A 23,028-nucleotide genomic window follows, 5' to 3' on the forward strand; every position below is an offset into this window, starting at 1 on the left:
AATTGCATTTCTGTAGGCAATGCAAATTGTATTTCTGTACGCAATGCAAATTGTATTTCTGTACGCAATGCAAATTGTTTTTCTGTACGCAATGCAAATTGTATTTCTGTACGCAATGCAAATTGTTTTTCTGTACGCAATGCAAATTGTATTTCTTTCTGTATGTAATAGAAATTAAGTTTCTTTATGTGATGTAGAACAAGTGTCATTGTCTACACACATATATATAAGTAAAACTAGAGTCTGATACCTGTACAATATTATATGAAATGGTCCACAACGTGCAATACACAAGAGTAATAGTTCTGAGGATGTTGACTATCTAGCACAATAGGAAACCGCTTCAAAATGTATGTAAATACAAATGTTCAATGGGACAGTTTATTGGCGAAAATACTTGACTGTTACATGATTTAACATAATACCGCTGTACTTAAAAAGAAATCAATCTGTCTTTTAGTTTGGAAGGAAGGTGGATTCTACAGAAGTTTAGGATTTTGGGAATTAAATGGGATAAGAATCGTTGCACAATTTTGGAAATTACATTCACAAAAAATAATCTTTAATTACAGACTCCAAACACATGCCTTCGATAACTATTGGGAGCTTGGGTGAAATGGAACCTAACTCCATTTGGAAAAAAAAAAAGAAGTTAAATAAGCACTGCTAAGATGTTTAATCTTTGTACTGCCCTACATTTCCATAGTTCTATAAATATCATTTTAATACCCTAACCATGTTTTATATCCATATAGGGTTAAACATGGTCAAAAGAAAGGACATCATCGCTATAGTTGAAAAGGGCGAATATATCTTCAATTTCATCAAATGTAAAAAAAATTAAACGGAAAACGAGGAATCAGAATTAAAACGAAGTTTCCTACAAAGTATTGTAATATCACATTCATCAGAGGAAAAAAAAACTTTTCACAAATGGGTGTTAGAAAGATATTGCACTAGCACGTGTACTTAGTTTAGTGAGATTCAAATTTTAGTGGGTTTGGTGGTGATGGAAAAGGGCTGATATAAGAAATCCTGTTATATTCATTATCATTTACAGAAGTGTTAAATCATACTTAAATCAAACAGTGCATATCAAGCTCCAACTGCACCAAATTTTAATTACGCTAAAAAAAAGTACACATATAGTAATCACTTCGTTAAATTCTTCAAAACTACAAATAAGAAACTTTGTCACCACAAAAAAAAAAATGGAAATTTGTTATGCACATATTCAGTAGAAAAAGGCAATATGACACTGTGCGATATTCATGTTTTATAAATGATGGGAAATTTAATTCATGCAATGATATCATGCATGTTGTATAGTCACAAAATTATTTTCAAATACTTTAAAAGATTCCCAAAAATACCTTCACATATAAAAAAGTGAGTTTGCAGATTTTGAAAGGGTAAACAATATATCTTAACTTAAAAATTTAATCAAAGATTGAAATCGTACCATGTCATCAATAAATCATTCGAAACGTTATCAATTATGTAGAGACATCACCAGGTTTGCATAATGTGCCATACATCTTGACCTAGGCATCGGGCTGATAGCCATAACAGTGAGAGTTCTTTATTACATGTATGTCAATGCCTATGGTGACATACAATCTCGAGACAATTTGTTTAGCCATTTTACTGAAGATTTTTTCTATCTGATTTCAGTATACAATTAAAAGAATGTCAACTCTCCCAATGTAAGACCACATCCATTGCACCAAACTTATGATATATGTATACCTATAGATAATACAAACTATTTTCACTGAGAGAGACAGAAAACAGTGGAAAATTTTGGTCAAAATATTACAACAGGTCAGCCATGCTGGTCACACGGTATATGTCACTGCGTGTATCAAACGTCAGAATGACCAGAACTATGGTGGTTATTGGTCATTAACAGTTATTCAATGACATATATTGACTTCAGTTAATAGATACAGAGTTCATATTCACAAACCATTACAGCTATGCATATATTGACATAAGTATCAGGAACTGGTAGGGAGTCCCAAACCACATTTATATTCTATTTCAATCAACATTTGTGTAAACATTGTTAAAGTGTCTTTGATACCTTTACTCAACATTTCCATGTAGTCGACATCTCCTTGACTACAAGATGGGACAATGCAAATCAGACGAATTATTGTTCATATTTAATTCCGGACAGTCGGCCTGATCAGTGTTACAACACAGACAGAAATATAGATGTGTGTCAATCAAGCTATGCAACTGACACAAAAACAGAGCAAAAACCCTAATAAAAATCTCACAAAATTATATAACCATTCATAAAATATCAATAAAAACTTCACATCATAACAGTCAGATATAAAAGCGAGGATAAAAAAGCTTTAAAACCGATAGATATGATCAACATAAACTGAAGCAATCTAAAACACCCCATATCAGTTCTAAAAAAAATCACTAAACGGTTTAATTTTCTGTGTGTAAATTATGGGATTGATGATTAAAAACTTTGTAAAACAAACTCTGAAATGCCCCTCCAATGTCAGTAAAACTATATGTTCCTTTGAACCCTGAATGTGTAAAGCTAAGACAAGTGCATTCAATACTAACTGACAGTCTGATAATACTGATTATCGCATTTGATATCATCATCTCCTTCATCATTGATATACTGAACACTGTTTTCTTATGATATGTCACTCACGTTCAACAAGATCCATTTATTCACATCATCCCGATCACAGAATCAAAATGCTTTCTCAATCACTTAAACATCACAGTAACATCACAGACAACAAACATCTTGGGAATAATGTGAAAGTAGTGAATGAAAAGTTTCAAACAACAATAGGGATACAAGGTGGAATATGAAATGCTCTAAACTTCCATATATATCTGTAAACACAGTCGTATAACACAATCCCATGGGCAGTAAACTGTGACAAGGCAGATAATGGGTCATGTGACTGTCATGTGACACATATCTCTCTGTGAGATGTCTCAACATGACCAGAAGCCTGCTATCACATATCCTCCTTTGAGTTACAATGTCTGACCATTGTATGTCACATCCTGTACAATGGAATTGTGGGAGACACACTTGAGTGAAAGGACTGACGAAACAACACCTGTCTGTTGGGCAGGATTTGTGTCTTCATCGGTGACCTCCTGGTCTGGTGACCTTTGACCTGTTACCTGTCTGATGACCTTTTTTCCAGGCCATGGTCTTTCCTGTGACTTTGTATCACCCGCCACAATCGGCACAAAACACCACCCCTGTAAAAGGCCAAAGGTCAAGTTACTTCAGAAACATCAAAGGACGAAGATCGAAATTAAAATTGTAGTCCATCAGAACAGCAAAAACTGCCACATCAAATTATTTACGTATAAACTTCAATCTACATTATATCATCATAACATAAACAGTAAAATAATAACAGAAAAAAGACTATGTAATTCCTCATAACGTAAAACAGAAATACAGACTCTGTAAATCCTCATAACATAAAACAGTAATACAGATTCTGTAAGGCATCATTAACATCAAATAATACAGACTCTGTAAATCGTTATAACATAAAACAGAAATACAGACTCTGTAAATCCTCATAATGTAAAACAGAAATACAGACTCTTTAAATCCTCATAATGTAAAACAGAAATGCAGACCTGAGTCCTAGTCTTTGTAAGTCTTCATAGCGCACTATCTCCAGGAGATCATTCAACACAAACTGCTCCCGTGTTATCTGCAAGCAAAGGAGAGCATTACATCTTCAGTTTTCCTATACCTTCAACCGACATCACAGCATCTCAAGTTTTCTTACCCCTAGATCCCCGGTTACAACATCTCAGTTTTTCTACTCCTAAATCCCAGATCACAGCATCTCAGTTTTCCTACCCCTAAATCCCAGATCACAACATCTCAAGCTTTCCTACCCCTAGATCCCAGGTTACATCTCAGTTTTCCTACCCCTAAATCTCAGATCACAGCATCTGTTTTCCTACCCCTAAATCCCAGATCACAACATCTCAGTTTTCCTATTCATAAATCCCAGATCACAGCATCTCAGTTTTCCTACTCCTAAATCCCAGATCACAGCATCTCAGTTTTCCTACCCCTAAATCCCAGATCACAACATTTCAAGCTTTCCTACCCCTAGATCCCAGGTTAGATCTCAGTTTTCCTACCCCTAAATCTCAGATCACAACATTTCAGTTTTCCTACCCTTAAATCCCAGGTTACAACATCTCAGTTTTTCTATTCATAAATCCAAGGTTATAATGTCTCAATTTTCTTACCTACACTGTAAGTCACCACAAGTCTCAGTTCCCCTAAACCCCAGATGTCATACATGTATGCATAAAAATCCTAAGAATTTTCTTTAATATATGCTTAAATTCCTTAAGCACATTCTTATAGATTCATAAAAGGAAATCACTGAGTTTTCCTACCCCTAAACCTCAGGTTACTAAATCTCATTTCTTATCGCACAGCATTTTAAAATGTGGAGTTAGACGAGACAGAGAAATTTCAGAATAATCAGCTGATCTTCCCCTTGGTCACTCAATGGTCAATATGAAGGTACAGTGGGTCTTAGTCTTATCACAATCACTCACATCAAACTCTATCATAATCACCAAGACCTGCCTGTTTTAATTGTGTGTATTTATATGACCCTTAAAACAGGTTCACGGATGAAGGAATTAATACAACACAATACATCATAATTATCGTATCAATCAGATGACGTTATCAATCTGACAATTACCGTATCAATGACATGACGTTATCAATCTGACAATTACCGTATCAATGACATGACTTTATTAATGTGACAATTACCGTATCAATGTCATGATGCTATTAATGTGACAATTGCCGTATCAATGACATGACATTTACTGTGTTATTAATGTGACAATTACCGTATCAATGACATTACGTTATCAATGTGACAATTACCATATCAATGACAAGATGCTATCAATGTGACTATTACCGTATCAATGACATGACGTTATTAACGTGACAATTACCGTATCAATGACAAGATGCTATCAATGTGACTATTACCGTGTCAATGACATGACGTTATTAACGTGACAATAACCGTATCAATGACATGACGTTATCAATGTGACAATTACCATATCAATGACAAGATGCTATCAATGTGACTATTACCGTATCAATGACATGACGTTATTAACGTGACAATAACCGTATCAATGACATGACGTTATTAATGTGACAATTACCGTATCAATGACAAGATGCTATTAATGTGACTATTACCGTATCAATGATGTCCTCGTCAAACTTCCTGTCACGTAGCCATATGACCAAGGCCTCATCAGGTGGCTCATGAATGGACGGAACTGAAATTGATAGAGATTGGTTTAGAAGCATGAAGCAGATGTTGATAGAAAAGAACTATCGACAGATTAAATCTCACCTCTGCCTCTGATACTGTTGGCAGTGACAGACGATACACTGTTTATTGACACATTAAATCTCACCTCTGCTTCTGATACTGTTGGCAGTGACAGATGATACAGTTTATTGACAGATTAAATCTCACCTCTACCTCTGATACAGTTAGCAATGACAGACGATTCAATGTTTACTGACAGATTAAATCTCACCTCTGATACTGTTGGCAGTGACAGACGATACACTGTTTATTGACAGACTAAATCTCACCTCTGTCTCTGATACTGTTGGCAGTGACAGACGATACACTGTTTATTGACAGACTAAATCTCACCTCTGCCTCTGATACTGTTGACAATAACAGACGATACACTTTATTGACAGATTAAATTTCACCTCTGCCTCTGATACTGTTGGCAGTGACAGACGATACACTGTTTATTGAGGTCAGCGCTCTACAATGAAATCAGCATTAAATTATCCTTCTAGAAAAGTAATGTACAGTGATGTGACCACTCTAAATATAAGCAATGTGTTTATGAGTCAGGGTTGGAGACTTCAGTACTCAGTATAAATGTGTGAAATATAAATACTCTGTATGTAATGCCCAAGACATTGTTCGAGATTCAGGGTTAGGGTGATATACACGTAAATCATTAAATGCACAAAGTACAGGCATTTCACTGAAACATTTAAGTTTATTAATTATATATCATTTACTATGTAACAAGAATATCAATAAAACTGATGGATGCTTTCGGAACTTCATCTAACCAATGAACTACTTCATATGACAGACAACTAGCACAATGATCAATACCTGTTAATTTGACATATTCAATTGGTTGATTGATTGAATATTGTTTAACATCCCTCTTGAGAATATTTCACTCATGGAGACATCACCAATGCTAGTGAAGGGGTGCAAAATTTAGGCCTATCCTCGGCGCTTATGGCCTTTGAGCAGGGAGGGATCTTTATCGTGGCACACGTACGGGACCTCGGTTTTTGCGGTCTCGTCCAAAGGACCGTCCCATTTAGTCGACTCTTACGACAAGCAAGGGGTACTGAGGATCTAATCTAACCCGGATCTCCACGAATTCAATTGGTTGAAATGAAGTGTTTTATATACAAGGTATATGTTGAGGGGTGTAGAATTTTACAAAATAACTTTGTGTGACCTTTGTCTGAAAGCAACCTGCCTGTTTCAAGTTTTACTTATTTGTGTGATATATGACCAACACCTGTTCCACAACTGTTGAAATAAGGAAATTTTTCCTTATAAAAAGTACAGGTTCTGAATGACCTTGACCTTTCCAAAATGACTTTGGTCCACAAGTCTCTGTCCCCAAGGAATATGTGTGATTAATTTCTAATGAAATGTTTAGGAGATATGAGACAGCTCAGATGAATGGGGGGACAAATGCAACTGTGACTATAAAATTATGTTCCTCCGAACATTTCTCCTCCGAAAAAATTTCGGGGAGAATAAAAACAACTGTTATCAGTATATTGTCTCCCCTGAATCACAATCTTGATTACTTCAATATCCCCCTCTTTATGAAATGTGACTTTTAAGTTTGCATTACAAGTCTCTCTTTCTGTTGCAAAAGAAAGCATTACTGGCTGCACAAACATGTACATGTAGCATAAACTCCCATCCATCTAGGATTTAGTCAAGCATGGGAAACACACAATGAATTCTGTTAAGTCCTAACTTAAGTCTAACTTACTGCATATTTTCTAAGTGAGTTTTCTTTTCCTCGATGGTCTTGCGCAGAACATCACCATAAATTCTGTTAACATCCACCAGTTGTTGTAGCAACCTAAGAAATGCAAGATCTGGGTGAACAGTAGTCTCCTGTTTTCTATTAATTAGTACTAAAAGACAACATTCATAACAAATACAATTCAAACAATCTTTCTTATTTATTTTTGGGGGATGGGAGTGTTAACTTCTACGAGAGTAAATATTTTAAATAAAACTCTATACTATCCACATTATGTAATTGTATCCTTCAACACAGAGAGAAATGTTTCCACATTCTTCGACATTTTCACCTTGTAACTATGGTAACTTACTGCATGTTTTCGTCCTGTATACTCTCTAGTTGGTGCTGTAATTCATTGACAGCAGAACTCCGGTACAGTGCTGCTGATTTACCCGAGTTTGTGGACGGAACTCCAGACGTTTCTACTTCCTCTTCCTTTCCTCCAGCAATATTAGCTCCAAGATATACCAGAGTGATGAAATGAAACATACCATATTAGCTCAAAAATCTACCACAGTGATGAAATGAAACATACAATATTCACTCTATCATCTACCAGAGTAATAAAATGAAACGTATGTCAGTTAGCCTACATGTTTCTCTTGAACTCCTATGTTACGAACACAATGAAATGTATAATTTTCCAACAGGTATATTCACTATCAATTCTATAGTTAATAATGATACATAAATAATGTATGTAGTTGAGGGTAATATTGAAACTTTTCACCCCAAGAAAACCATTGTCAATCGAGGCATACCTTAATCTTATTTAAACTCAGGTGCTGGATCGGGGTATAGTGTTTTATGATTTTATGTTCAGGTATACATGTTTCTCCAGTGTTTTAAGATTTTATGTTTCAGGCATACATGTTTTGTGTTTTATGTTTTTCTAGCATTTTATGACTTTATCATCATTTAATTTTACATGCTACACGCTTTTTCATTGGTTGAAAAATTATTGGAATATTGTATCCAACGAAAAAAAGAAATAAATGGCAGGAACTACTTTCTATTGGAATGTTGGGGATTCCTTTGGATGCTTCATATTTATATATAGATTTGGGAATCCTGAAAAGAAGACCTTAACAGTTATATTGATCTATATCAATTTATTAAACAAAAACAAACAAATATCAAATATAAATAATAATTAACTATGCAAAATGAAATAAACATGGCTATTTGAGGACACCCCCCCCCCCCCCCAAACAACATACGTCTGCTTCTGCAATTCCAGGCTGAGAGTTAAATGTATTCAACAGGGGATGACAATAGTCCAGGTTGCACCTTGCGACAATTTCCTTCATGTCACAAACCCAGATACCAGATACTCCACACACTGCCTCAGAGATACTGTAATATCGTAGCCCGGGCTTAACGACTATGGTTTCGAACTCTGGCATAATATGTTTATGACAACAACAAAAAATATGTATATGAGTGGACACCGAAACGAGGCTTCCATACGACATTACAACAGCTGTCACAGCCTTAGGAATTCACTGATAAAACTCCAAAAACCCTCTGTAACACTCACTTGTCCACCTGGAAGTCGTGACAACCCTCAAGAGAACCCTACCTAGCATCCCACGTCATGATTACATGTATGCACGTGTCCCACGCTTTCCGTTAGTACCGACATCGAACTTTGCACTGAATTTCAGTTCCACTCAACAAAATTCCTGCAATTTTCTCTCAACAGGTCTTATCTCTAACTTATCCTTTTAAGACTGGAATTCTTCAGTCCACAAGAAACCCGTTTGCTCAACAATAAACAACAGTTAGGCCTACCGGATTTAGTTTTTTCTTAAAGTTGTGTATTCACAAATTACTACAGTGTACAACCATCTCGAAATGACATAGAATGTAGTCCAAGAATAATTCGTTAATTCAACTCCAAACAAATAATGTTTTATCACATAAACTCAACGTTTTAGAATATTAAATGATAAGGAATGAATTTATTATTTTTTCGTTGGATGGAGGTATACCACGAGAAAAAAAAAGACGGAAAACTTTTGCATCATAATAAATTCATTCCTTAATTCCAGTATTAATTATGTGTTTTTCTTGTGTTTCATGAGTTTATAATCTGGTGTATGTTTGTCCGGTGTTTCATGAGTTTATAATCTGGTATATGTTTGTATGGTGTTTCATGAGTTTATAATCTGGTATATATTTGTCCAATGTTTCATGAGTTTATAATCTGGTATATTTTTGTACAGTGTTTCATGAGTTTATAATCTGGTATATGTTTGTATGGTGTTTCATGAGTTTATAATCTGGTGTATGTTTATCCGGTGTTTCATGAGTTTATAATCTGGTGTATGTTTGTCCGGTGTTTCATGAGTTTATAATCTGGTTTATGTTTGTATGGTGTTTCATGAGTTTATAATCTGGTATATATTTGTCCAGTGTTTCATGAGTTTATAATCTGGTATATTTTTGTACAGTGTTTCTAGAATTTATAATCTGGTGTATGTTTGTCCGGTGTTTCATGAGTTTATAATCTGGTATATGTTTGTATGGTGTTTCATGAGTTTATAATCTGGTATATATTTGTCCAGTGGTTCATGAGTTTATAATATGGTATATTTTTGTACAGTGTTTCTAGAATTTATAATCTGGTGTATGTTTGTCCGGTGTTTCATGAGTTTATAATCTGGTATACTTGTTTGTCCGGTGTTTCATGAGTTTATAATCTGGTATATGTTTGTCCGGTGTTTCATGAGTTTATAATCTGGTATATGTTTGTCCGGTGTTTCATGAGTTTATAATCTGGTATATGTTTGTTCGGTGTTTCATGAGTTTATAATCTGGTATATGTGTTTGTCCGGTGTTTCATGAGTTTATAATCTGGTGTACGTGTTTGTCCGGTGTTTCATGAATTTATCTGGTATATATTTGTCCAGTGTTTCATGAGTTTATAATCTGGTATATGTTTGTACAGTGTTTCATGAGTTTATAATCTGTTATATGTGTTTGTCCGGTGTTTCATGAGTTTATAATCTGGTATATGTTTGTCTGGTGTTTCATGAGTTTATAATCTGGTGTATGTTAGTCCGGTGTTTCATGAGTTTATAATCTGGTATATGTGTTTGTCCGGTGTTTCATGAGTCTATAATCTGGTTTATGTGTTTGTCCGGTGTTTCATGAGTTTATAATCTGGTATATGTTTGTATAGTGTTCGATATGCGACTTCTACAGTCATACAACATTCCAATAAACATTAACAGATATCCACAATGTGTGTCATTTTTTTTTTACATTATAACATTGCATGACTTATGACATCATATGCTTTTAGACTTAGATGACACTTAGGACGTCAGATGACCTGTGACATAGTACAAATACTTATTGCCTGCCCTTTTCAAAGCTTAAAGGGGAGGGCAACCCATAATAAAATGATAGGACTAATTATATGATAAGATTTGTCATACTATTTTATTTATATACGGCCTAGATAAGTTTCAGTGCTAATTTGAAAACATTGAAAATTGAAATTCCTGCTATCTATAGAGGCTGCCATGATGTGAAACTCTTTCGTATTCAAAACCACAAAAATCAATAATTTTGACGTCACACCATCTGTTCTGGTTTTGATGAGATTCTAAGATCATTAAAGATGTACATGTGGTAGGTTTTACAAATGAATAGGTTGATGCCTTCTTGTTAAGCAGTGAATTACACTAATGCGAAGGGGAGGTGTGAAAAAAGTTTTCTCGAAATTCCTGACTCAACCAAGTCATCTGTAAAGAAAAGACTATGTAAAATTGTGGATCCATCATTTGTGTATAACGATGAGTTGAGGTTCGAGAAACTTGTATGAAGAATGTGTACTGTCTGTCTGGTCTGCGACTCAATAAAACGTCTTCGTTTTCTTAATTTCTTCTTGCGAAAGAACGGGCTGAAATCTATACGCCTCTGTTCGTGATTTGTCATATTTATAGTGCTGCTGTGAAATAAACCGGAACTGACGGTGTAATGTCATGAATTAAACTTCAATGGTCGCTCTCTTAGCGGCGGGTAATTTAAAATATATGATAGATTTATATTGATTTAACTGTTTAGCAAAGATTTTTGTTGTTAAACACTGTCATTTACAATATCAGTAAGTAATACTTTATTCATAAAAAGTGCACCGCCACGGCACATGATACGCCCGTCACATATTGTTAACAGTATATATTGTACCCATTAAAACATTTTTTTTATATCCCCTTAATTAAATGTCACAGTGACCTTAAAGTAGGATGCAACACACCTTCTACCTAAGATGCATTAGTTGACCAATTTTGGTGATTCTAGGTCTAATAGTTTTCAAGTTATGAGCTGGACAAGTTTTTGCCATATATGGCCATATCTTCTTAATGAAAAGTCACAGTGACCTGGTTTTAATGTGCGACACACCTTCTACCCAAGATGTATCTACAGACAAAGTTTGATGATTCTAGGCCTTGTAGTATTTAAGTTACGGGTCGGACACGAAAAAGCTAACAGACGGACGGACAGACGGATATCTTCTTAATGAAAAGTCACAGTGACCTAGTTTTAATGTGCGACACACCTTCTACCCAAGATGTATCTACAGACAAAGTTTGATGATTCTAGGCCTTGTAGTATTTAAGTTACGGGTCGGACATGAAAAAGCTAACAGACGGACGGACAGACGGATGGACATGAACGCCATACCATAATACGTCCCGTCTTAAGATGGGCGTATAAAAAGAACAATGTGGTTAGGGTTGCCTTTCCCTTTAATCTTTCTGACATGTTACATATAATGACTTCTGACTTTAAAGATGTGTGACTGACCAGGAGATAAGATCATGATGGCTTCTGTCACCGCCCCCCGAAGTAAATTGTCCAGGGCAAACATCCAGTGAGGCTGAATGCTGTGACTCTTCAAATGCTTACTGACCTGAAATTCAAAGAATTAAAATTCAACTCACACAATCTCAATCTAAATGATCAAAATAAAATCCACAAATATTAAGCAATGATACAATAAAAATATACGATAAAATATCCATAATGACCCACATTAAAATTACAATTCATTGAATGAAAAAGGTGAGGATAAGCCTGGATTCAGTAAAATGACTAACTTTCATAAAAGACAAGTAATTTACAAATTCTTCTCACAACACTAGAAGGATTGATTATGTAATATTTCCTACAAAAAAATGAGAAGATTGATAATATCTCTGATAACAAAATTGTAATCTAGAGGTTCTTCCTACAACAATGTGACAATTCACATCTGACAATTCACACAATGTGACTATTCACATAATGTGACAATTCACACAATGTGATGACAATTCAAACAATGTGACAATTCACACAATGTGATGACAATTCACACAACATGATGACAATTCACACAACGTGACGATTTACACAATGTGATGACAATTCACACAATGTGACAATTCACACAATGTGATGACAATTCACACAATGTGATGACAATTCACACAACGTGACAATTCACACAATGTGATGACAATTCACACAACGTGATGACAATTCACACAATGTGATGACAATTCACACATGACAATTCACACAATGTGACAATTCACACAATGTGATGACAATTCACACAACATGATGACAATGAGCACACTTACAGCTTCGTGGAATACATAAAGAGCTAGTTGTATTTCCATCATCGCTGCTGCATCAAAATCCATGGCTTGACGGAGTTGTTCTGAAAATATACAGTCACAACCCCCTTAATGACACATCATAAAAAACAATCAGATATACAGTCACAACCCCCTTAATGACACATCATATAAAACATCAAATATACAGTCAGAACCCCCTTAATGACACCTCACAGAAAATCAAATATACAGTCACAACCCCTTTAATGACACCTCACAGAAAACAATCAAATATACAGTCACAACCCCCTTAATGACACATCATATAAAACATCAAATATACAGTCACAACCCCCTTAATGACACATCATATAAAACATCAAATATACAGTCAGAACCCCCTTAATGACACCTCACAGAAAATCAAATATACAGTCACAACCCCTTTAATGACACCTCACAGAAAACAATCAAATATACAGTCACAACCCCCTTACTGACACATCATATAAAACATCAAATATACAGTCACAACCCCCTTAATGTCACATCATATAAAACATCAAATTTAAAGTCACAACACCCTTAATGACACATCGTATAAAACATCAAATATTCAGTCACAACCCCCTTAATGACACATCACAGAAAACAATCGAGTAAATAAGGATGACAGAATTAATTTGTCCATGTTAGGATATAGGTACACAGAAAACTCATTTATTAGAAGTTTGCATAAGATATAAAACCTCTAAGTGTAGTAAACTTGGTGGAATGATCTGCTGTGACCTTGACCTTTGACCATATGACCCTCAAAAAACTATAGGTACTTTTCTTTAATGGTCAACTACCTTTCAAATTGTACACAATAAAAAAGCTTTTTGTTGAAAAATGTTCAAGGTATCGAGTCACAACGGCAGAGATGAAGAACAAACAAATGTGCAGATGCCCATAATAAATATGTATCTCAAAATTGTTATTCTAATGATATCACATCACAATGAAAGTGATCAAGAACAAACAGGCAAAACGTTCATAATTAATTTGTATCTCAAAATTCTTGATATTCTAATGAACAACTACATTTTTGTAGAATATGAAAACTATATGAGGACACTAAATTTTAAGGTATTGTGTCACAATAAAAATATATGAAACTTAGATTGAAGCTCTGTTGTACCTTGACCCTTGACCTCTGAACTCCTTATTCAGTTACATGACAAGATGTCTATAGGATATACTTTGATCATAAAATTTAACATGATATAAGAACATATGGCCATCAATAACCATCACTTGAACATTACTTATATAAGTTATTACAACTAAAACAGCTTTAAAATAATTCCACCCTCCTGTGATGTCATCAAGGCAAAATCAATGATTTATTTAGAGTTATGCATGATAGGAACATAAATTTTGTCGAAGTCTTATCTGATAAGTATTGTAAAAAAGTTATAGATGAATAATCAATGATATGTTTTAAAATATTGAATCCAAGGGCAATAACTCTGTTTTTATTAATTGCTCTATGGAGTCTATTGTGCGATAGATTTCCTTTATTTTTTACAGACATTTTGAATATTTTTGTGAAGATACAGTTTCATGAAATTGTTATGAATGCTATCATATTGTCATAACCAATTTGTATGAAATTTTTATAACACTGTTTAAGGAAAACTGCGATTTTCTGATGGTGATATATGATTCTGTTTATGTGCATTTCGCATCTTAAAAAGTTTGATGACCTATGTATTTTATTTGATAATTGGTTAGTTTTAACTCTAATTAATGGAATTAAATACACTTTTTAAACTTGTATCAGATAAAACTGTGAGTATGGATTTACCTTAAACATTCCAAAGAATTCATAAAGCAACCCACAATTTTTTTTTTAAAAATAAACCAAAAAACCAACACCAAACACTAAAATACATGCAGATTAATGAGGATAATTATAGGGAATTGTTTTTATAGACAAATGGGGTGATGTGTCTTTCTCATTTACAAGACTATGTATATATACCTAGTGTTTCCTTGATGCAGTGCTTACAGTTCGGGTCTGAAATATAGTTCTTTAAACAGACGAACAACCATCTCAAGTGTTCCTGAAAGAAAAGAAAAAATCTCATATTAGCAAACCGAGAAATATCATATGGACATGCTGTTTATCTCACAAATACAGAGGGATCTGGTTAATACAATGCTGTTTATCTCACAAATACAGTGGAATCCAGTTAATATAACGCTGTTTATCTCACAAATACAGTACAACCCAATTAATATAATGTTGTTATCTCACAAATACAGTGCAATCCAATTAATATAATGCTGTTTATCTCACAGATACAGTGCAATATAATTAATATAATGCTGTTTATCTCACAAATACAGTGGAACCCAGTTAATACAATGTTGTTTATCTCACAAATACAATGGAATCCAGTTAATATAATGCTGTTTATCTCACAAATACAGTGGAATCCACTTAATATAATGCTGTTTATTTCACATATACAGTGAAATTCAGTGAATATGATCATGTTTATCTCACAAATACATAGGAATCCAGTTAATAAAATACTATTTACTGTAAAATCATTTAAATTCATGGAGCCAATTTTCGTGGATTGCTGAATTTTTACGGGTTCGTGGGGATTTATATATTTGTAAAAAAGATAACTCTGGGATGTATAGTTGTCTTTATTCGTTGGGGATGTAAATTCGTGGGTGAGGGGTACCCACGAATTCCACGAAAATTGAGCCACCACGAATTCTAATGATTCCACAGCATCTCACAAATACATAGGAATCCGGGAAATACAATGTCTTAATTTGAGCTATCTGAAGTGTATGCCAAGTAAAATGCATTGTAACAATTCAACATGTTGAGGTTCAAGGTCAAAGTCACCTACTCTCAAAAACAATACTTTTAGCTGTATCTAAACTTTTAATAAACAGTCCTACACATTAGCTCTCAGATCAAGGAATCTGAATGCAAAGGAAGCATCGGGCTCGAATTATCAAATTACTATCATTTATCAACATTTTCTTCAGACAGAAAAAGGAGATATTATCTTCTTAAATTCAATTTAAGAAACTATATATTAAAGAGTCATCCTTTTACAACAAAACAAAAACAAAAACAAAAAAACCTACTCACCACCGAGAGTTTGGGATTGGAGATTGTAGCATCCTTATGGAGGAAATTCAGCCATGTATCACAGATCTAAAAAGGTGAAGGTCATGTTACAGATCTATTAAATGAAATGAAATATGTAAAAGGTGAAGGTCATGTTACAGATCTGTTAAATGAAATGTGTAAAGGGTGAATGTCATGTTACAGATCTATTAAATGCAATGTGTAAAAGGTGAATGTCATGTTACAGATCTGTCACATGAAAGATCTAAAAGGATGATATTCAAATCATACCAAACAGTGCATAAAGACTCAATCTGTAGCACACAGAGAATGAATATTCTATTTGTAGTACACAGTAAATGAATATTCTATTTGTACCACTAAGTGAATGAATATTTTATTTGTAGCACAGTGAATGAATATTCTGTTTGTAGCACACAGTGAATGCATATTATGTTTGTAGCACATGGTGAATGAATATTCTATTTGTAGCACAGTGAATGAATATTCTATTGGTAGCACAAAATGAATGAATATTCTATCTGTAGCACACAGAAAATGAATATTCTATTTGTAGCACACAGTAAATGAATATTCTATTTGTACCACGAAGTGAATGCATATTTTATTTGTAGCACAGAGTGAATGTATATTCTATTTGTAGCACAGTGAATGAATGTTCTATTTGTAGCACACAATGAATGAATATTCTATTTGTACCACGAAGTGAATGCATATTTTATTTGTAGCACAGTGAATGAATATTCTGTTTGTAGCGCACATTGAATGAATATTCTATTGGTAGCACTCAGTGAATGAATAGTCTATTTGCAGCACACAGTGAATGAATATTCTATTTGTAGCACAGTGAATGAATATTCTGTTTGTAGCGCACATTGAATGAATATTCTATTGGTAGCACTCAGTGAATGAATAGTCTATTTGCAGCACACAGTGAATGAATATTCTATTTGTAGCACACAGTAAATGAATATTATTTTACAACAGGATTGACATTTCCTGTACAAATGTAACAGAGATTGTGTTGCCTTAGTTGAGAATTAGACCTGAGACATTGAACACAACAATTCAGCACTCAACCAATCAAGATAAAGGGTTAACCCAGACCCAGCTAGTAGCCAACGCTAGTACGAAAGTCAGGTATCTAAAGGGTTAACCCAGCTAGTAGACAACGCTAGTACGAAAAACAGGGTATCTAAAGGGTTAACCCAGCTAGTAGACAACGGTAGTACGAAAGTCAGGTATCTATAGGGTGAACCCAGCTAGTAGCCAACGCTAGTACGAAAGTCAGGTATCTAAAGGGTTAACCCAGCTAGTAGCCAACGCTAGTACGAAAGTCAGGTATCTAAAGGGTTAACCCAGACCCAGCTAATAGCCAATGTTAGTTTGAAAGTCAAGTATCTAAAGGGTTAACCCAGACCCAGCTAGTAGCCAACACTAGTACGATAGTCAAGTATCTAAAGGGTTAACCCAGCTAGTAGCCAACGCTAGTACGATAGTCAGGTATCTAAAGGGTTAACCCAGACCTAGCTAGTAGCCAATGTTAGTATGAAAGTCAAGTATCTAAAGGGTTAACCCAGACCCAGCTAGTAGCCAACACTAGTACGATAGTCAGGATATCTAAAGAGTTAACCCAGATCCAGCTAGTAGTCAATGCTAGTATGAAGGTCAAGTATCTAAAAGGTTACATGCAACCCAGACCCAGCTAGTAGTCAACGCTAGTATGAAGGTCAGGTATCTAAAGAATACATGTAACCCAGCTAGTAGCCGATGCTAGTACAAGGTCAGGTATCTAAAGGATTAACCCAGCTAGCAACCAATGCTAGTGCAAAGATCAGGTAACTAAAGATTTAACCCAGACCCAGGTACTAGTCAACGCTAGTACGAAGATCAGGTATACAAGACTACCACATGTTACAATGTTACAATTCCCTGTCTTCATGCTACACACATCACTTCAGAGTTACCGGTCGTATGTTTTATGAAGACATACCTGTTCCATGTCGTCTGTTCTATGAAGACATACCTGCTCCATGTCGTGTGTTCTATGAAGACATACCTGTTCCATGTCGTGTGTTCTATCAAGACATACCTGTTCCATGTCGTGTGTTCTATCAAAACATACCTGTTCCATGTCGTGTGTTCTATCAAGACATACCTGTTCCATGTCGTGTGTTCTATCAAAACATACCTGTTCCATGTCGTCTGTTCTATGAAGACATACCTGCTCCATGTCGTGTGTTCTATGAAGACATACCTGTTCCATGTCGTGTGTTCTATCAAGACATACCTGTTCCATGTCGTGTGTTCTATCAAAACATACCTGTTCCATGTCGTGTGTTCTATCAAGACATACCTGTTCCATGTCGTGTGTTCTATCAAAACATACCTGTTCCATGTCGTGTGTTCTATCAAGACATACCTGTTCCATGTCGTGTGTTCTATCAAAACATACCTGTTCCATGTCGTGTGTTCTATCAAGACATACCTGTTCTATGTCGTGTGTTATCAAGACATACCTGTTCCATGTCGTGTGTTCTATCAAAACATACCTGTTCCATGTCGTGTGTTCTATCAAGACACATCTGTTCCATGTCGTGTGTTCTATCAAGACATACCTGTTCCATGTCGTGTGTTCTATCAAGACATACCTGTTCCATGTCGTGTGTTCTATCAAGACATACCTGTTCCATGTCGTGTGTTCTATCAAGACATACCTGTTCCATGTCGTGTGTTCTATCAAGACATACCTGTTCCATGTCGTGTGTTCTATCAAAACATACCTGTTCAATGTCCTCAGGAGATAAAATCCGCCATGTCCTGAAGAATCATGGGAGTTGTGATCCATCTCCCCGATGTCTGGCGATAAATTCATCATGCTGGAGCTCCCAGACAGCCCAGAGCTCCCTGCGTCCGAACTGAAACAAAACAAACACACCGATGTGTCGTCAGATTTTCAGTTTGTTGGACTCTTTAAGTTCTGAAATTTAATATCCCTGATTAAGAGATAGATCGCAGTGCAAGTCAGAATACCAAAGCGGAAAGCCCAACAACTCATTCAATACCTGAAATAACTAAAATGTGACTAGTGTAGAATTGGCAAGAAATACAACAAATTAAATATGTAGCATACAGACATAGATAGAAACACTGAAATAATTCATTCTGGTCGCACATAAATGCCACTGAAACACATATTCTCAGTTTCACGTATTACAAAAGATATAAAATAAATTTATATCAAACATTTCAAATTGCCATTGATGACATCAATGATCTTTAATAAATGCTGTCCCCTCCAAAGTCCCACTTGCCACCTGGGCGACCCCTTATCAGATTCTAAAGGGGAGGGGTGAAACCACATCCCAATAAAGGTCACTGGTCAACAAACACAATCATATATGAAAGATCTCTCCACATAAAGAAGGTCATAGAACAAAGATCAAACTACATAAGGCAAGGCTATTCAAATGTTTGGAGGTCACTGAAAGCTGAAGGTCAAATACAGGTTATCAAAATGGCAAAGGTTATGAAATTGACATCCAATGCGATATAGTACGTATTAAGTTAATGCAGTACCTCTCACACTGAATAAGATTCAACAGCTTTCCATTTACATGTATGTCTAATCAAATATATAGTAAAATATCATTTCATGGTCAATGATTACGCTGTTGATTACACACTATGAGGACAGATATTAACCCTTGGCCTGCTGTCTGATAGATATGTTAGATTAATAAACATTATAAATTTTAATTTCCTTTTTTTAATGATCAATAACAGTATCAGGCCTTAACAATGAACTCTGCCCTTTTCTCTTCATTCATGCAGTTTACAACTTTGTACAATTCAATTTGGCCATAACAACATATAACTGATAACGACATTACACATATACATTAGACAATCTGAAGCATGTTATAATCATCAGTCAAAATTACACTAATTTTAAAAAAAATAATAATTAACTACTGTTACAGGTATATTGTGTTAAAGAGAAAGAACTTGAATATTAACAAGAAATTGAAATAAAATACAAAGAAAATTAGAATGCAAAAATGATCGTTAATATCCATCATTCACCAAATATTGACCAACATAAACTTCATGGAGACCAAACATAACTTCATCAAGTCAATGTGAATATTCATACATAACCTGTTTAGTTTTATGTGAATATTCATACAGCAGCTGTTTTGTTTTATGTGAATATTCATACAGCAGCTGTTTTGTTTTATGTGAATATTTACACAGCAACTGTGAGTGTCTTGTTCTATGTGAATATTCACAAAATTACGGTTTTCTTTTATGTGAATATTCATACAGCAGCTGTTTTGTTTTATGTGAATATTTACACAGCAACTGTGAGTGTCTTGTTCTATGTGAATATTCACAAAATTACGGTTTTCTTTTATGTGAATATTCATACAGCAGCTGTTTTCTTTTATGTGTATATTCATACAGTAACTGTTTTGTTTTATGTGAATGTAACAGTAACTGTCTTGTTTTATGTGAATATTCATACAGCAGCTGTTTTGTTTTATGTGAATATTCATACAGTCAGTACTTTTTTGTTTTATGTGAATATTTACACAGTACCGGTTTGTTTTACGTGAATATTTACACAGTAAATGTGAGTGTCTTGTTTAATGTGAATATTCACAAATTACGGTTTTCTTTTATGTGAATGTTTATACAATAATTGTTTTGTTCTATGTGAATATTCATACAGTAACTTTTGTTTTCATATGAAATGGGGATGACAGAAGGTTTGTTACAATATAATATTGTTAATCTTGCAGTGTAATCAGCCATTGGTGAAAAGTCTTTCAAAGGTTAAAATGTATTGTAACCAGCCATTGATCAAGAGCTTTACCAAGGCTAGAATGTATTGTAATCAGCCATTGGTCAAGAATCTTACCAAGGCTGAAATGTATTGTACATGTAGGTAGCAATTGGTCAAGAGTCTTACCAAGGCTAGATTGTATTGCTGCCAGCTAATGGTGTCTTATCACGGATAAAATGTATTGTAGAGTCTTATCAAGGCAAAAATGTAGCATAAGCAGCCATTGGTGAAGATTTATTTTGTCACTGTATGTACTTTGTTTCAGGATTACAATGCAAGGCTGTTACCTAGTCATATTAGTTTTATAAAGAGTACGATCACAGCCAGATTCTCTCTCATGGTTAAGAAAGAGAATTTGGCTTAAAATTGGAAGATTGGAAGTTTGATGACATTTTATTTATCTATTTTGGGATGGGTTTTAATGAAAGATTAACAGGAATGCATTTTAAATCATAATTTTCATATCTTACAGAAAAACTGCCATAATTAGACAACAATTGACTGCATTGAAAAACACCGCTATTTTGGATCAATAAAGGAACATATCAGATGAATGATGGATGTGTGGATGTCACTACCAATGTCACAATGAAACTTTGATGAGGAAAAAAAATTAGTTGTTATATTTACATGAAGAGAAACATCAGGAGTCAGAAAGGCAAAGTACATACAACAACATGGTGGTGGTCTAGTATAGCAAACATACCTTATCAATTATCTCATCTATTCTTCTATAATTTTGTTTCACAACAATAATGAATACAAATAGTCTAAGACTTTAATGCTTTAATCTGTAATGGGATTTTAATCACATGAAAGTTGAAGATAATGAATAGTGATCATTGACAATCTCATAACTCCTACAAAACAAAATAGAGAGTTGGGCAAACACGAACCCCTGAACGCACCAGAGGTGGGATCAGGTGCCTAGGATGAATAAGCATTCATTGTTGACTGTTCTCACCCACTGTGAACCTTACATCTTGATCAGGTAAATGGAGTAATCACATATCATCATATAATATTCCTTCAGTTGTGATCAAATTCATGGATAACCTTAAACAAAATGTGCTTACATGTAACTTAAAATTAGTTGTTTTGTGAAACTGTGTTTCGGTTGATTTATAAAAGAGACTTGATACAAGATCGAAACAATAGAGGTCAAGGTCATTTACCAAGGTCAATGCTACTTTGATCATAACTGAACTGTGCTTATGGCCATAGTTTCACAAAATCATCTTCATCTCTGCTTGATATCAAACAACTAAGAAGACTAAACTGAGAGGGCAAATGAATACAATATGTTCCCATTTTCAATCTCAATAGCAAATAAATCCTTCTTTTTAAAATGGCATGACCCAAACCTGTAAAATCCTGTGGGGATCCGGGTTAGAATGGGTCCTCAGTACCCCCTTACTTGTCGTAAGAGGCAACTAAATGGGGCAGTTCTTCAGATGAGACCGCAAAAACTGAGGTCTCGTGTCACAACAGGTGTGGCACGATAAAGATCCCTCCCTCCTCAAAGGCCATAAGCACCGAGCATAGGCCTAAATTTTGCAGCCCTTCACTGGCAGTGGTGACGTCTCCATATGAATGAAAAATTATTGAAAGGGACGTAAAACAATACTCAATCAATCAAACCTGTAAGCCAAGTTTGTAATTTTTAAACTAATACCAAATATCTATGAATTTAATCATAAACATATCTCATGAACTTGTATTTAAGGTAATTCAACCCCTCTAGAATTATAGGTTCAATCTTATATTTGATTGTTGATTCTTCAAATAATATACCTTCATAACAAATAAAAATTATGAAATAAGTATGTTGCGGTATTATTAAAAAAAATTATTAATTAGCACAATATACTTCGTATCAACGTGAGAAAATTGCAATTTTCCTTTAACAGCATTACCAAAAATTTCACAAATACTGGTTATAGCGATATAATTGTATTCATAACAATTCCATGAAACTGTTTCTTTAAAAACATACAAAATGTTTGTGAAAAACAAGAGGTACTGTGAGCAATGCTCACTAAGAATACCCCCCGCTTACCCCAATCTTCCAAAGGGTGTTGGTAATAGGTAAAACTTCAGTATTATGATCCAAAAGGTATCTAGGAACACAGCATCTCCGTGCGATGAAAAAAGCCGTTAAAGAATTTAAATGGAAACCATATTGCTACTTTGATGTCCAGTGCACG

General features: G+C 34.7%; 2 protein-coding genes and 1 long non-coding RNA gene across 3 annotated transcripts in view; 1 reads left to right on the forward strand and 2 right to left on the reverse strand.

The window, feature by feature from the left end:
- Positions 1-23,028, forward strand: part of LOC125673012 (uncharacterized) — a 1,263,960-nt gene that overhangs the window by 629,412 nt on the left and 611,520 nt on the right. The window lies entirely within an intron of this gene.
- LOC130053658 (mitogen-activated protein kinase kinase kinase 15-like) lies at positions 2,146-7,677 on the reverse strand. The gene is made up of 6 exons (XM_056161038.1): positions 7,499-7,677; positions 7,150-7,242; positions 5,813-5,871; positions 5,279-5,361; positions 3,652-3,728; positions 2,146-3,258 (listed from the first exon to the last, which is right to left on the reverse strand). Exons 1-6 carry the CDS (start codon positions 7,675-7,677, stop codon positions 3,174-3,176), a joined length of 576 nt encoding a protein of 191 aa, XP_056017013.1. The 3' UTR covers positions 2,146-3,173.
- On the reverse strand, positions 12,016-14,898 carry LOC130052950 (uncharacterized). The gene is made up of 3 exons (XR_008801329.1): positions 14,836-14,898; positions 12,831-12,910; positions 12,016-12,115 (listed from the first exon to the last, which is right to left on the reverse strand). It is a non-coding gene; the product is annotated as an uncharacterized LOC130052950 (long non-coding RNA).

The sequence above is a fragment of the Ostrea edulis genome, chromosome 3 (genome assembly GCF_947568905.1).
Source record: "Ostrea edulis chromosome 3, xbOstEdul1.1, whole genome shotgun sequence".
NCBI classification, from domain to species: domain Eukaryota; kingdom Metazoa; phylum Mollusca; class Bivalvia; order Ostreida; family Ostreidae; genus Ostrea; species Ostrea edulis.